Raw genomic sequence first — 16,393 nt, 5'->3', positions numbered from 1 at the left:
ATTTCCTTTGGAGAACAAGCAAAAATATGTTGTTAGCTTGAAGGAGGAACGACTGCACTCAGCAAGTATATAGACTCAAACTTTATTAGATCCAGATGACCCTGCATTACTGATTTACCAGACCCTGCGCAAGGGAAGTCTCAAACGAGACCAGTCATAGCCTGTCAAAGCTAATGTTCGCGAAGAGGAGCAGATAACAGTGATGCCCACACTGCGAAAATGTCAAGTAGCTGTGATTTATATGCCAACAATGTATTTAATCATCCGCATTTCTTCTATTGTTTCGCGCGCCTGCTTTCAAATGATTTAACATAAGAGCCACAAGCCAAACATCCTCTCGCAGAATTTTACGAACAAGTCGAAGCATGTTGCCGGTCAACCGTTATGCTCATCTTCTCTGCATTGTGTTGCTCAACGTATATAAAACATTGGCAGTTCCTCCAGGTGTGAGTACACGTCATCGAATTTATTATCTCGCAATCGTTAATAAATATGTAAATATCATACGTAGGGCTAAAGCAAATCTTTTATTTGCAGAGTTATTATAATTTCACTTTTCCTCTGCTTTCAAATTACATGTTGCCTCATCTTACACCATTTGTACGCTTTATATGTCTGGCATTTTATCTTTATACCCGTATTTTCAAAGTATGGTTGGTAGTATTTGGTTGAAATTAACCGTTGGGTTTTGGTCATCAGTAGGCTAGTCTCACTTTCGATGTTGTCAATCAAATAAAATGTCTGTATGCAAAACAATAAACAGTGAAGTATATAAACCACATTTCACATATGGACAGAATAATCTAAGCTAATTGCGCTCTAAACGCATTATGTTGTGCACGAAATCGTGGGATGTGCCGAAACTACTTCTGGCTTCCCTCATTTGCTACATATGGGCACCCAGCAGTGGAACCGTAACTGCTTTTCAGTTTGACCCAGATGTGCTGCCATATTTGTCGCCCGGTTACCAGCAGCTGGTAAGTATTGAACACTTGTGCTTATAGTAGTAGTAGTAGTAATAGACTTTTATTCAGCCAAATTCATAGGCTGAGCATTTCGACCGCCTACGCGATCAGTCGGCGCTGTTCTTCTTCCCCTTCAGCGCCGATCCAGTCGCGCCAGGTGGTGATGGAAAGGAAAGGGGGAGGGTAAGAGCTGGATTGCTGAGCAGTTGGGCAGTAGAAAAGGCAGTGTGACAGGTCTGCATATGTAGATGGGCAATTGGGACAGCACGGGTTCGATCTATATTTATAACGAAAAAGGCGAGAGGGGGTGATCAGGCAATTCATTTGAATGTGCCGTATAATTCGATCCTCTAGCAGAGTGAGCGATGGATTAGGAGGAGGGTAAAGACGCTTGTCGAGTCGGAGCTGTAGGTATACCTCCTTGATAGTATGACGCAGCGAGATCTTCCAATCGTTCTTGACGGAGCTCCCACTGTCTTCCGAAGGTGTGGGCCAGGGGATGAATGGTGCCCGGTGCAATATATCATGGGCGAGCCGGTGAGCCAGCTCATTGCCGTCAATCCCCGAGTGCCCAGGAACCCAGCGTAGGAAAACAGGGGAAGGTTGCAGTGCATAGACAGCGCGCTCAAACTCCTGTTGGAGGGATGGGGGTAATGTGCGCTTCTTCATGTTACGGATGGCGGCGTAACAGTCAGAGTATATCGTGCACTCGGGAAGTGAAGGGAGGGAAGAAAATGATTGTAAGGCATGAACAATGGAAAGGTACCTCGAGCGAAAGTACATCGGGTGGGTGCAGGTATGGCCCGCTGGTGTGGGTTTCAGGTGTCAAAAGGTGTGGATGGTAGATAGCGTAGCCGCATGAACCCCGAGGAGCCACGAACGAGGCATCCGTATAGGCGACTCCCTGTGTAGAAAAAGGAGGGGAATGATGCTGCGCTGCCGCGTGACGACGGCCGGTGTGCAGAACGGAGGACATGTTGGACGGGAGAGGAAGGATACGAAGGTTGGGGGCAGGGGTGCACGAGGGAGAAGGCAAGGTGGCAACGGGAACTGGAATGTGAGGGATACCCGCTTGGGCCAATAGCCACTGACCCTGACGGGTAAGAGAAAGACGCGCAATCTGAGAATTCTGGTGGAGAGAAAGAAGGGAACGTAGTATAAAATCACAGTATAGGTTCCCACTTTGCAAAAATAAGCGTAATTTCACTTTGAAAACGCCAACGACCCTTGCGGGGCCGAGCTCTAAGAATGTCTTTTAATGAGTGATAATAACGCGTTGGACGACATTATTAGGGTCTCCACTGGGCGACAAAGCACCGTTAGGTGATGTACCAAATCGCTTCAGACGATTATTTGGTAAAACGCACACAAATTCTCCCCTTTAGCACCGCTAATTTTATTGCTGTAGCAATTATATAGACAATCTCGACGGATTTTTGCCGTCACCGTTGCCGTCATTTCCTTCCGGTATGAAGTCTAAATTGATAAGATCCCCCCGCGCATTGTTGTTCTACCGCGGGTAAAAGCTCGCGAGCGGGGGCGACGAACGCGGCCGAAGCAGAGATCAAAAGAGCCGGCCCGTTTCCGTCGCTCGCAAGGCGCATGCCATAACATCTCCCACTCGGGAGGCCTGCCGTCGAAGCAGATAGGAAACACCCCGCCGTCTTTAACGACCATGAAAAAAGACGCGAGGTGGGCAGCGGGAGGGGGGGGGGTTGTCGCGCTGGCAGCCCCTACCTTGAACTTTGCATCTAAGGGCGCGGTCGCGATCGCTGGCGCCCGCGCTATCTCGAAAGCCATCACAGCGGGCGGCTCCTATACCCTTCTGCGTGCTGCGCTCTCAACGCGAAGTGACTATGCGGAGAGCATCTCCCTGGAGCGGCCGTACTCTCTTACACCAGCGTTTTATAGTTACGCGAGATCGGATACAATACGGTCAGCTGCCAGCCTCACATCGTGTAACACCACAATTTGTTGCTATCGCATTCGTTGCTTCGCCCTTGCGGTGAAACTGTGACTTTTTTCAATATAGTGAGGAAGATGTTATGAACATATAAAATAGCAAACTGCTTTCTTGTTACCTACACCTTCTGATAACCTATCTAAGCACTTGAAACGCCAACGAATACCAAGGCTGACTAAGGTTGCACGGTAGATAACACACGTGGTTTTCATACGCGACAGAAGTTCAGGGGAAGATGGAAGCTTAATGGGATCAAAAGATCTTCTAGCAGAAAATGTCGTCAAATACAACGTTTCCATTAAGGGAGCAGGTCGGAGTCTTGAGGAATACAACTTCGTTTGTCGAAACGTAGGCTCCAGCGAGGATATCATGTTCAAGAATTTTTTTCAGATAGTTTTTGCGTCAAACAATTGTGTACACTCAAATATTCTATTGACTGCTAACATTTGATTTCACGGCCTTCACTCTCCTTTCTAATAGTTGTTAGCAATGCGGTATTGCCAGGCCCCTGAAACTGAGCACCAGTTTCGGTTTCAAGGAACGTGCGCGCTCGTAGCGGTTGCCGGCATCCTAAGATCTGGTTGAACGAAGTATGGTCGATGTAGATGTTCGGATTTATTGTCTTTCACTAGTTTTAACAAATGAAGAAATTTGATTAAACTGTGAGGAACTCTTCTTAAGTTTATTTATCTTTTTTATTTCTTATTTTGTGCATTTTAAATTGGGCGAAGCGCGGGAACTGGTTGACTTGTGTTCGTAGCGCTTGCCTCCGCCCACCCCTGATACTCGCTCAGCGATATCACATGTATGTTCGCACTCTGTTATCTTCGCTCGGTCGGCGTGCCCAGTATGAATACGAGAAAGATGAGACATTCGATGTGGCGTGCAGCGAACGGAAGCCGCAGTGACCTTGTCGAGCAGGTCAACCATACAAAAGACGAAGATGGCTAAATCGGGGCATGGCATGTTTTGTGCGTCTCTGTGGCATGTCAACCCAGCGATATCCAGTTCCGCGAAGGTTTTTCAGGTTTCCTAGTGAGAATTGGTGAGCGCCAGTATTTGGGTCCATTATTTGAGCAGGTATTCATTCTTCATGAATACATGAGTAAATGCTATTATCTGCAATCCTGACTGAACTGACATGAGCGCAGTGTCGCTAGAATAATTCGTCATGACGACAGCATACCTGTTGCCGGCAAAATACGTTTAATGAAAGGCTTGAATGCGTGTTGGTCCGGCGAAACAGTTTGTTCGTCTTTTACTTTTGCCATGTAGTCCAAATGATGTGAAGCAAATATAGGCTCCTTCCTCTTCGGAAACAGCGCGAGCACACGGGACAAGAAAGACAGACAGGACTTTGCGCTGGCTAACAACATGAGCGTTTATTTCGTGCGAACACATATATACGCTTCCTTGGAAATAGATAAACAAGAGAGGATGAGGGAAAGGGAAAGGGGAAGCCGTACGCCTGCGCCATGACTAATGCATGAAAAAGCAAAGATCAATCACGGAGGTAATTAATCTCCCTGTTGGTTAGTGCGATGGACGGTGCGCTTACACATGATGGCCCGATGGAATGAATCGTGAACGCTTCATATATTTCCCGGGCGTGGCAGTCATGATATCTGCGTAAGATACGCGTCTGATCGAAACTCGGAGTGCAACCGCACTCGGCACAGTGGATTGCCAGATTGCTTCCAGTCTTGTCCTTGAGATTGTTCTTGTGCTCTCGCAGCCGATCATTAACGCAACGCCCTGTTTGTCCAACGTAGCGGCCACCGCAGGACGTTGGTATCTCATAGACGACCTCAGTCCTGCAGGGCACAAACCGCGTCGCATGTTGCTTCTTGCAGATGGGAGGATTTGGGAGAGGGGCGTTCATTTTTCTGCACAATGATCCTAGTTTGATTGGCGCAGAGAACACCACCTTCACGCTGGCACGTGCGGCAGCCTTCTTGATTTTGTGCGAAACACCGTGCAGATAGGGTATGACCGCCACTCTTGCCCTGTCATCTACAGCCCGAGGTTTCGCCGGCTTACGGTGCTCCTTCAGGATGACTTCGGCCAACCCCGACAAGAATTGGTCAGAGAAGCCAGCCTTCTTCAACCTGCACACTTGATTGGTGAAGCTTGAGGCGATTTGATGCTGACATGACCTAACAAGAGCATTCTTCATAGCGGAGAGCGCGATGGCCCTTTTGACAAGCTTAGAATGATGAGATGAAAATGGAAGCAAGTCTTTCTTTGAACGAGGTGAATACTCCCAACACGTGTGCTCTGCACTAAACTTCATCTTGAGGTCCAGGAAGCGTAGTTGACCGTCCTCCGGAAGCTCCCTCGTAAACGAAAGTCCAGGAAAGTTGAAGATGAAGCCATGCCAACATGCTCAAGTTGACACCCTCCTAAAGGCTCCTTCCAGTTCATGGAAATGCATGCAGCCACTTTGAAGCATTGTGGGCCTTTACTTCTAATACTGTCACTGAAATACATGTAATGGACTCACTGATGCTTTTAGAAATCATTGGACAGGGAATGTCGCTGGAGCCGATGTTTTGACAAGTGGTCTTTCTTCGTCAAGGCAATGCTGCTGCCCTAACGAAGACAACTTGTCGAAACATTGTCTCCAGCGGCATTCCCTTTTCAACGATTTCTCATCGCTTCAAGGCTCCACCTTACCCTGAACTCTCTGCTTGGTACTCAGGTTCTGTAAGAAAAATATGTGCGCCGTCATAACAGGCGTAATTATGTCAAGTACGACGTGGCCTGCTCGTGACTGTTAACGATTTGCGCATTGGTTCGGATATCCTGGGTTCAATGTTTGTTCAGTATTTGCACATTTTAGTTGTAAATTAAAGCTGCTTTTGCAGGTGGACACTTTCGCACTACATCTCTGTGTTTTAGTACGAAACGTGTGAATAAAAAAAAAAGATATAAATTTTACTTGTGTTGATCGGGTTTTGTCTTCTTGAGGAATCGGTCAGCTTTAGTTTGTCCACTTCACAACACACGAACAAAATTAATAAGATGGTTAACCAAATTTAACAAATGGCCGCGTCGCCCGAATGGCCAGCGGACCTGCAAGATAGCACGAACACAATTCGCTTGCATGCGAAGCGGGAAAGGAGGGCTTCTGCGGCAATCCTCCTCTTCTCGGTTTCGCACCTTTTCCCTCTACTTGCTGACCTCATCAGTGGCTTCATGAAAAAATGTTTTGTTTGTGAATTATCAGCATGCGAGAGCGCGTCCCATGGGAAGTATAGCGAGTTTCCGCCACCTGGTATTACTTCAGATTTATTGGCGTCGCATTGACTGTACCCTAGTCAAAGTGTGCTTGAAAATTGCGTCATAACCACCAGTTTTATGTATTAACAAATATACAGCTGCTTCGGCGTCTGGCCATCGCACATCTGCCGATAGCAAATCGGTAATATGATCACCTTTCAGCGCCATAGCTGGATGAATTCTAATAACAGAACACTTTTGTGCCATTTGCGCATTTTCTGAAATTTGAGCTAACCTAGCAAAAAAAAACGGTGCACTTCTTGGTCACAATGTTTTTATTGCCAGCCAAAGAACAAGTGCAATAGAATCTTATAAATATTTATTTCCTTCTCCTGTGGAAGAACTATTGAGCGAAAAATCACAAACATGGTAAACAGGTGAAAATATGCACTTCAGGAACTGATTGCTCCAGACAAGTTAGGCTAAGGATAATAAAACTCAGTGGGTCTTGAGTTTCGTATTTGCGCTTTCAATCTAGATAATGCGCGTGACTTTCCATGGCTCGTTGTATGAAGCACATGTGTTTTACCAAAAACGTCTAAGTTCAAAAACAATTATTACAAATATGACAGTATCAATTTTATTGAAAATCTTTCTCATGAAAGTAAAGCACGTTATCTACCAGTCTACGTAAAAAATATGGCACTGTGTGACTCGCTAACAAGTTATGATGCGTTAAATGTGACGAACGTAGCCTAGCGTCCGCGACGCCACAAGGGGCTTTTAGCTTGTACGCATGCTTCTTTACGCTACCGTGTTACCTGATACCGGAAGGAATGTGCGCATCCGCGGGTCTCTACGGAACACAGGTTTTACGGAACGTAAACAACTCGCCGGATAGGCCTTTACGTTTACGGCTCTATCTCGGAAGTCCCCCTTCGTTCGCGGCTACTCGCGATATACTTGTTGCGGAGACTCCAGCCGCCGAGTCAAAATAGGCCGACGTGCGAGCACCAATTGCGATCAACTTGTTTCAGCCGGATTACCGAAGCTGGAGCGACCTATATTACCTAATCACTAAACGTAACTGACCTCAAGTCCCTGGCAGACTGGATAGGTGGCGTCATGTAGCGGTGCCAAGACGCACCAGGCCAGTACAAAATTGTTATTGCAGAAACATCGTGCATTCTACATCCAGGGTAAATGCCTTGCAGCGGCATAATTACGAATTAGTTGCCTTTTTAATCAGTTTTCGCTAAAAAACACTGGGCGAAAACAAACGTGTCCGTGACTGTGGTTGCACGGAGCGTCACAAGATGTCGACGCCATCGTCCGGTAACCCGGCATTTCTACACCCCTTTGTATAAATCGGGATACTGGATACGCTAAAACCATTCTCATGATTTTGTAGCAGCGGTAATTCAATATTATCTAAATTATAGTTTAAATGCAGATATCATCACCATTTAGTGGATTGCGCAAACGTAAAGGTATACGTTTACGTATACGTAGGTAAGCGTTTACGTATGGGGAGCTATAACTTTTCTAAAACATGCGTTCCGGTAGCACGGTAAACGCAATCCGGTGTTCCGGCAAGGCAGTAATGTTAATAAGTATACGTACAAACTAAAAGTCGCTACCATTGTGTTACAAAATCGGTTGTACGTTGGTCAAAATAGTTGTACACGACACAATCACAAAACAGCTGCATAAGAAATGCGCGGCCAGGTTGCACGAGGCGGCAAACTTTGTCTTGTGGTTAGCCGCTCGACAAACTTCAGTAGGCGACCCGTAGCGGCGGCCGCTCGAGGCTGCGAGCACTCACATTACGTCAGTGCCGCTTCGCTTACGGGCGAGCTCCGCTTGCGCATGAAAACGACGTTCAAAGGGCGAACGGAGTAAAGAATTTCTCACTCTGAAAAGTGAAAGTTGTTAATTGCCAACAAGTTCCATATTTCAGTATTCGAACAAGTTCCAACAAGTTCCAGTAAAAATATTATGCAATAAAAGTTCTGTCAGTAATTGTGCAGTGAACGCTTTCAGCACAGTAGGTACGTATTTCTTAGTTGCTGTTACGCTCGAAGCTGCATGATAAAGCGTAAACGCCCGGCTTGTGTTCCATATCAGGTCTCCAGGCATAAAAGAATACAGTATTGTATTAGTCGCACTTTCTTACTGGAAAGTGCTTCGACACGCTTCTTTCAAAGCAACACACGGCTGAAACCAGTGTTCCCACACGAGAAGCAGAACAACTGTACTTTGATTTGTTCCACCAGCGTGATCATGTATAACAGCTTTCCATAACCACATGCTTGCTTTCTTCGTCATCTCCTGCTGATCGATTGGACCTGATTAGATTTTGGCCACCATAAGAGCGGAAACAACACAGGTGTCGAGCACCGGAGGCGCTCACTGCAAACTATCCGCAAAGTTCACGTTGCATGATATCCATATACCTTGTTGTCAATTACCAGCCTTCATTTTTCACAGTCATACATTCCTTATCTTATTCACCCTCCCAACTTCCCTTTGATGTTGCGAGCGGTGTTCGCCAGCAATCGAAGCGGCACTTAGAGATAATGAAAGTGTCTTTTTTAACGTAAACTTCTTTCAAAATTTGTCGTTTTTGGTGAACCACATACGTTGCAACACAGCTTTAAAATTAACGGTGCCCGCGAGAACCACGACAATTGTTTCAATAGAAAGCTCAGATATGAACGCCATTATCTACCGCGATAATTGTCATTGGCCTAAGTTGGATAAGCTAAAGCTTCCTGAAATAAAATTATTTTGCCCCGTTCGCAATTTTGGTGATTTTTACGGAGAAACTGTATACCTTTGATTTATCTCCAAATTTCGTGGCGCGAACACAAAATTTTCATAGCGCGAATGTGCCACAGAAGTTGACAAAGTCCCACTACAGACCGCAGACGCTCGCGTTCTCCTCTGCTAGCAGATGCTCGCGCTCCTTGCGCTTTCACCTCGGATGCTGAGAAAGGGCATGCGGAGAGATGGACAAACCAGCCGACCCATGCATTGTAGCGAATGAAAGAGCTAAACGAGCAAACGCGTGTAACTCCGCTAGCGTTCGCTGTAGACTTGTGCGCAACTGACACGCCACAACTAAATTTCCACATCTGTGTTTTAGGGGCGCTTTAACAATCGAGGACAAACGGCATACCTCTCTTGGCAATCAGGCATGCAGCATAGAGATTAGCATTAGTTTGAAGAAAGAAAACCAGAAAAGAAGCATCAAAACCGCATGAGGAATCATAAGGCGCTTTTGAACAATGGGAACACCCTCCCTCGTGTTCCCTCGAGCTTCTCGGGCACACGAGTTTGCTCCGAGCCCGCCCTACGGCGATCATGATAGGAAGACAGTGCGGAGCGCGCGATAGCAGCGTTGATAAAAACGGCTACAAGAACGAGCATGGCGTCACAAAGGCATGTGCGGCATTTGCGGCGGTTTTCAAAGGAACACCGCGTGCGAACGCATCTGCGCCCTCACTCAGTCAACATTTCGACAGCGCAGCGACGTCAGCGTGATTGTCGCGCTATCTTTTTGCCAACGAAACATCGCGCCTCCCGTAGGCGTGTTGGTGGGCGTTTGTCCTCTTTCGGGCAAGTTCTTTCGTTCCACCTGCAGCATGGAAATTTCCACTCTCGAAGGCAACAAGGGCACACACGCAGCGCTCTTGGGTAAAGTTATTTTTCAGGGACCTTACTCTCGGGCAGCTCGTTTCGCTTCTCTCGAATATTACAGATAAATAAATACACAGGTTACTGCAACTTACATTACACGACTGAATACTTTACTGCAGTAAAGAATAGACAGAAGCAATGTCTCCACAAACAAGTAAACAGTCACGTTTCTCACCGCCGATGCCACCAGGGGCGCTTGCTTCATGGCTGCCCTGTCAGTGGTACGTCGTGAGCGCGGCAAAATTGAATGTGAGACATCGTAGCCACGTGACGATATAAAATTTAGTTCTTCTTTGCGAAAATGCTCATAGGTGAATTGTGCCGCTCGCTGGCGTTGTGGCGTGAACAATGCTCCTCGTCAAGAGCAAACGCGGTGGGCGGACCCAATCTTCGCCGCGGCCGTCTGTCAATCAAACTGATTGACGCGCGAACTCGGGCACAAACTCGTTGATTATGAAAAGGCCCCAGTTCAACTCGTGACAGTCATTCCTGCAGGTGGACGCTAAGCAGAGCTTCTTTGCATATGAAATAATTTGGTGAACTTGCACTACAAGTGCAAGGCTGGAGCCACCGTAGGAGCTTGCGATCACCTAGATTCTTTCAGCTTTTTAAGTGGCTCGTCTACTCAGTCAGCTTTGGAGTGAAGACCACGTCAGTTCGGTCTTAATTCTGATGGTAAGAATCAGCTAGGTCCTAATTAAAATGATACAGTGAAGCTAATTAGCACCGCCCTAATTAGAGCGATCCTAGTTAGCGTGGTTCCAGTGAGTAAGGTCCTAATTAGCTCGGTTTTAGCTAGCGCGCTGCTACATAGCGTCGCGTTAATTAACAAGGACCTAATTAGTTCCGTCTTAGCTCTACACGGCTTCATTAGCATGGTCTTAGTAAGATGTGGCTTAATTATCTTGGTCTTAGCATGACATTGTTTAATTAGCTTGATGATAGCATGTCCTCACTTAATTAGCTAGGTATACCGCCCAGCCAATTAGCTAATCAGTCCGGCGCGCGTGCTCGGGGAGCGAGCAGACGATGAGTAAGAAGGCGAAGAGGGCGCGCGCCGTACCGAGCAACGCGCTAGAACGTACAGGCTGACCGCGACGATTGTACACGTGGCCTCGGCGATTAGCTCCGGTCGCGTTTTTGTAAGGCACTCGGCCAGAGCTAATCACAGAGGCCACAGTGCTGATTATTCTAAATGATACTTAGTGCAAACATTAAACGCCTGAAAAGGGATTTAAACAGCCCGTACCTCTGAAAAAATTGGCAGCGTATCTGCGTGCTTCGCTGCAAATGTCGTCTGAAGACGATAGAAAAGGCGCTGCTTGAGATATGAACGCCATCTGGCAATACGTCGGGAAACGTGAATGCTGTGTTGCGGGCTGGTAGTCCCGGCGCAGCAGCAGGCGAAGATCGGCGGTGACCAACGCGACCGGCGGGGACGCCAGCCAGCCCGAGCACGCGGTTTGGCGCGAAGCGCCGAAGCAGAAGAACCGTCCGCACTCAACGAGTACTCTCCACACACTCTTTGATATTCACGTCGCCTGGGTAAAGCAGGAATGCCAGAGCGGCGCCCCATGGCATTCGTACAGTGCAATACTGAACCGAAACCGAAACACAACAATGAGCTCGTGCAGAGGGCACGGAGGAAGCCAAGTTTCGGCGCAGTCGCATTTTCAGCGCAGCTTAAGAAACTAGGGTCTCTAGGATTACGTATCTATGTATTTTCTATTAAAGGAACACACCACCTAATACTTACCTAGTGATGTTGCACCTCAGATATGCGTAATGTTTGCTTTTTGATCAACATTGTACACAAGTATGAACCTAGTCAGCCGTTCACGATGGCTGGCCCTTGGGCAAGTGGTTCAACTTTGGCCGAGTGAGTGAATCGAGGGACGTGCCGACAAACAGAAAGACAGACAGACAGACAGACAGAAAGACAGACCAAAATTTCTGCGTTTAAGGTCCCCAAGAAAGACTATCGTCTTTCAAATATCGTTAGTAGAAGTCTGTAACACTTTTCTTGCACGGGTGCACTTCTGCACTCAGTAGAACAACAAACAAATGAAAGAAGTTGCCTCTGGTTAGAAGACACCACCCAAGTTTGTCGACCGCCCTTGACATGACGCTGCGTTTCATCGTAACCAATGAAACGCAGCGCGCGCTCAGGGACGGATTTGACCTTTTCGTACTATTAGCTCATTCAAAAGGGGGTGTCGCCAGAGCTCGGAAAGATTCCGAGTTTCGCCAAACTCGGGCCATCCTGCATAGCACCCCAGATAAAGACTAGGCTGCAGCTGCTTTCCATTTCATACGAGGGTTTCGAATGCCGTCAAACGGCCCTTTCTTCTCCCCGCGTGTGTTTCGCGCTTTCATATACAAAATGGAGATCCCTAAGTAAGTCATTGAATTTATTCTAAGACTGCCACGGGTATTGGTATAGCGCAGGTTTGAGCATGAAGAAAACAACGTCTGTGTTTCCTTCTTCGCTGTTGCCTCTTTTTTTCATGGTGAAGCTAAGCTGCGCCATACCAGTACGATAACATAACGCACAAACTATCCAAATCTGCAGTACTTGCCACGGGTAGACCGCCGAAATTTAAAGACACCAGAAGAACAGCCTCAGAACAGTGCTCGACAAAACGAACAAGTTCGTTTTGCGGAAAATGGTGGCGGAACCAATCACAGTCTAAAACAACGACCGCAAAGAGAGTATCACTACCATTAATCAAAAGTATTAATAAAACACACCCCCATCAGCATGGGTGGTCTTTGGTACACCTTCGCTTGACATTCAAGTTCGCAGGGTGGGATGGATTTTTCTCAAAAGTAAAATGCTCAAAATACTCAAATAAAATACCCACATTTCATTTCTCTGCAATAAACGTTTTCTCTCTCTCTCTCTCATTTCACTCGTTCCTTGTTAGAAATAAATCTTGCCATCAAGATATCTACCGGTTTTTCGCCAGGTGCGCGCAAAGTTAACAGATTGCGCAATCGGCTGGAAAGTGCTTTTCGTGGTCAAAATTTATATAATTTTTAGGCGAGGTATTTTTTTTACGAGAAGAACTTTGAAACTATCATTATGTGTCCAAAACTTGCGCCAAGGGTAAATTTCATCATGATCGGGATTGGTGGCCGGAAGCTCACGCCCGTCCTCATCTGGTTTCGCAGAGCTGCGGCATGAAGACGCCATACTTGCTGTGAGCGCACAACAGGGGCGTAGCCAAGGGGGGGGGGGGGGGTTGGGGGGGTTCAAACCCCCCCCGAAATTTTTCAGTTTTGCTTGCGTATATAGGCACGCACACATACATACACACGCACGAACATACATAAAGTATGGTTGAACCCCCCCCCCCCGAAAAAAATTTCTGGGTACGCCCCTGGCGCACAAGTTGGTTCAATATTGTAATAACGTCTTTTTTGTTCCTATCTTTTCCATAAGAGATGAAGCCAGGAAACGCTGCCAAATGTAAAAGCTCTATTTATTAAAGCACGCCTCTCTTTTCACAATTTCCGTCACATTACATGCTTTAGCGCCAGTACGGTGCATTTTGATTCCGCTGGCGCCTTGCGAAATTTCTTTGTAGATATATAATACACGTGTCCTTACCTTTATATGCCTGTGGTGTAAGACTATGCGTTTACAGACTAGTGGCAATTGTGTCCAGTGTAAATGATCTACAAATTTGAGACGACAGTAATAGCTATATCGGGAAACAGAAAATTCATCAGTAAAAGAGGATACTCCTTGTTAACATGGCGTCGACAATCTGCACCCGTCGGGCTGGTGTCAAAAAGATAAGGCGCGTTGCCGCAGACGATTGTAAAATTAGGAGCCCAAGTATGCAACCTCAGTATTCTTCCATTTAATGAATATAACGAATTCTCAAATCGCAGTAAGCTGTTTTCTTGTTGTCGACAATCTATGATAAGTCGTCTACACATTCATATTTACCGCAGACACAGACGGCACTGCAACTGTATACAGCTGGCTTGCACCTCAAACAAGTTGCGCATAATAAGGCCATGTAATGCCAACTGACGTTTCTATGCCTAGACAAGGACCGCTCTCTGAGAGTGCTAAGGAGGCGGTGTTCCTTCATGATAACCATCCCAGCGAGAGGCATCAATTAAAAGGAGGCTGGAGTGTGCCTCCCTTTCTCTATAAAGCCCTGAAATCCCCAATGCCCAATGGCACTAATTTTAGAAAGGTAACAAGATGACGCAGTGGGCCTTGCGAAAATATACCTAAAAATATAATCATGCCACAATTTTGGCACCTTCACTACACTTCTGTTTCGGCTTCTGACAATGGCGCCTCTCTCCGTAGCGAAACATCAGCTTGATCAGTATTCAGCAACGCTGTCTTTCATTGATATTCACAATGAAGACAGCACACTCAGTATTTGATCGCAGGCAATTATCTATGCAGGGCTCTCGAATCCTGCTCTTTATTTTTTTTCTCATAGTGCGCAATGGCTGCGATGGACAACGGCCGCTGCGGCGGACAACTACGCCAACAAATTTGGCTGTTGCAGTGGCTGGTAATTGCTTACACTGTAAAAATATTGGTAGGATAATACAATCAAAACCTGTGAGACGTTTTATGCATAATGCCTAAACACTATCTGCATATTACGAGAAATCAAAATATGCCAAGGCCATTGTTATGACTGACAATTGGTGGCGATGCGCTGACCATGGGAATGGGCAGGCAATGCGTTCTCACACTGCTAGAACACCTGCATCCTTCCTAGAAACGGAATCCCCTGGACGGGAAGCGACCGACAATAGGCCACCTGGATTTGGATTGATGTGCTGCCAAGACGACCTGACCTGTATGTTTTGACAGCAGTCGCCGCAGACCCATTTCTGCCTTCGGGGAAGGGTCCGAGGAACAAGCCCGAGGAACCTGTTGCCCTGCTTCCCCCATAAGCGTGCCGTCGACCGCCGGACCTTGTTGTCTCAAGAGTGCAACGAGCCCTCAGTGACAGTGAAATGGACTGTGCCATGGTGGGTGGGGTCGTGTGTGTGATTGGTGGTCATCAACAAGGAGGAGCCAGCCTGAGGGGCTAAAACGACGGTGCTAAGTGAGAAATTGGGCTCTGAGCCCTCGGTAACAGGCTCATCCAATTCGCTCGTTGCTGAACTCTGACCTTGTCACGAAGTAAATTGAGTGTACAAAAAGTGCCAGTAAACTTGCTATTGTTTTCCCATCTTGCTAGCATCAGTTCCTCAACCCGGAGACTCAACTACGCTACCAAACGGAGTCCGGGTACGACGCTGCCCTATCGTAGCAACAACCTAGTTGCTGAGGAGGGACGGATCTAAATGCCGGTCGCAACAACTGGTCGCCGCGGTGGGATGGATCCAAATACCCGGTCGCAACACCATAGAATTTCAGACCAACGCATGTGCAAGTACTTCTAAGCTTTCTAGACCCATCGGCCTGCTTCGTTTTCTGTACCACTGAAAATACTTGTCGATGTAACGTTCAATGGGATCACAGCAAAACTAGTCTTCAGCAATTCAGATAACAGGGTTGTCGTGGAAATAGGTATACCACCGTGGATATGAAACGATATTTGGAAGTCGAGATGAGCTTACGAGAAGTGAACACAGCACGTGGCCTAAAAGAAAGAGGTTCTAACAAGATTTTTCTTTCATTTCCTAGAATAAGATGGAGTTTAATGGTGCGCGGGAGGGACACCAATGAAAATGTTTTGCTACTGTCCAATTGCAGCGTCTAGGCGACGTGTGTGCTTCCACCAGTCAGTGTCCATACCTGACATGCTGCGTGGACAGGGGAGGCCCACATCCTATCTGCCGACGTGCTGCAACAGCCGGCAAAAGGTGCAGCACGTTACACTACCGTAATATCTACCACAGTTTCTGTCCCTGTTTACCTCCAGGTATGGTCAGTTCATTCAAGTATACAATTTTTAGCAAAGTGCAGATCCAAAGACAACAAAAGATTTCTTGCTGTTTAACAAAGCTCGTTCTTCGAAGTAAACAAACAGCCACAAGGCTGCTAGATACCCATTTAACTATGTCGTTCAGATCACATTCAGCACATTTTTCACGCAGAGCACATACATACAGATTTCACCGAAAGCGCTAGATAAGAACTCGTCTTCTTGACATATGTCAAGTTTACCATTCCAGCTAAAGCTTAGATTTATACAATAAATTTTCACCGATATTTACCGCACCCACAATATACCAGGCACTTGAAATACCCCTTTATCTGCAAGGTCAAGAAGGGTGCCGACAGATGGATACATGGAGTGGAATAGGCTTCAAACAGGAGTAAATGCCTCGGACAGGTTGGCCTAATGTTTCAATAGGAGGGCGTATCTTTGTCAAAGGCGCCTTGTCATCCTTGGCGTGTTAGTTTTAAAGGGTTAGTGATGACGTCGTGTCCAGTGGTGGCGCTTGTCGCTGTTGGTAATTTTTGCCTGGAAAGAGAAAAACTAGAGAGAACAGTGTAGACCTTGCCACATCATTTCAAGAAAGCTTGCAACAGCGCTCCGCGCCC

General features: G+C 46.7%; 1 protein-coding gene across 1 annotated transcript in view; it reads left to right on the top strand.

The window, feature by feature from the left end:
• Nucleotides 1-354: 354 nt before the first annotated feature.
• The window catches only part of LOC119373346 (uncharacterized), a 273,279-nt gene continuing 257,240 nt past the window's right edge, over nt 355-16,393 (top strand). Inside the window, exons 1-3 of the mRNA XM_037643982.1 lie at nt 355-446; nt 930-977; nt 15,599-15,767. Of these exons, the coding sequence (XP_037499910.1) occupies nt 366-446; nt 930-977; nt 15,599-15,767 (298 nt within the window). The 5' untranslated portion in view covers nt 355-365. The remainder of the gene's footprint in view (nt 447-929; nt 978-15,598; nt 15,768-16,393) is intronic.

This window comes from Rhipicephalus sanguineus, chromosome 11 (genome assembly GCF_013339695.2).
Source record: "Rhipicephalus sanguineus isolate Rsan-2018 chromosome 11, BIME_Rsan_1.4, whole genome shotgun sequence".
NCBI lineage: Eukaryota > Metazoa > Arthropoda > Arachnida > Ixodida > Ixodidae > Rhipicephalus > Rhipicephalus sanguineus.
Note: the sequence above shows the minus strand (reverse complement) of the source record. Positions and strands in the feature narration are given on the sequence as shown.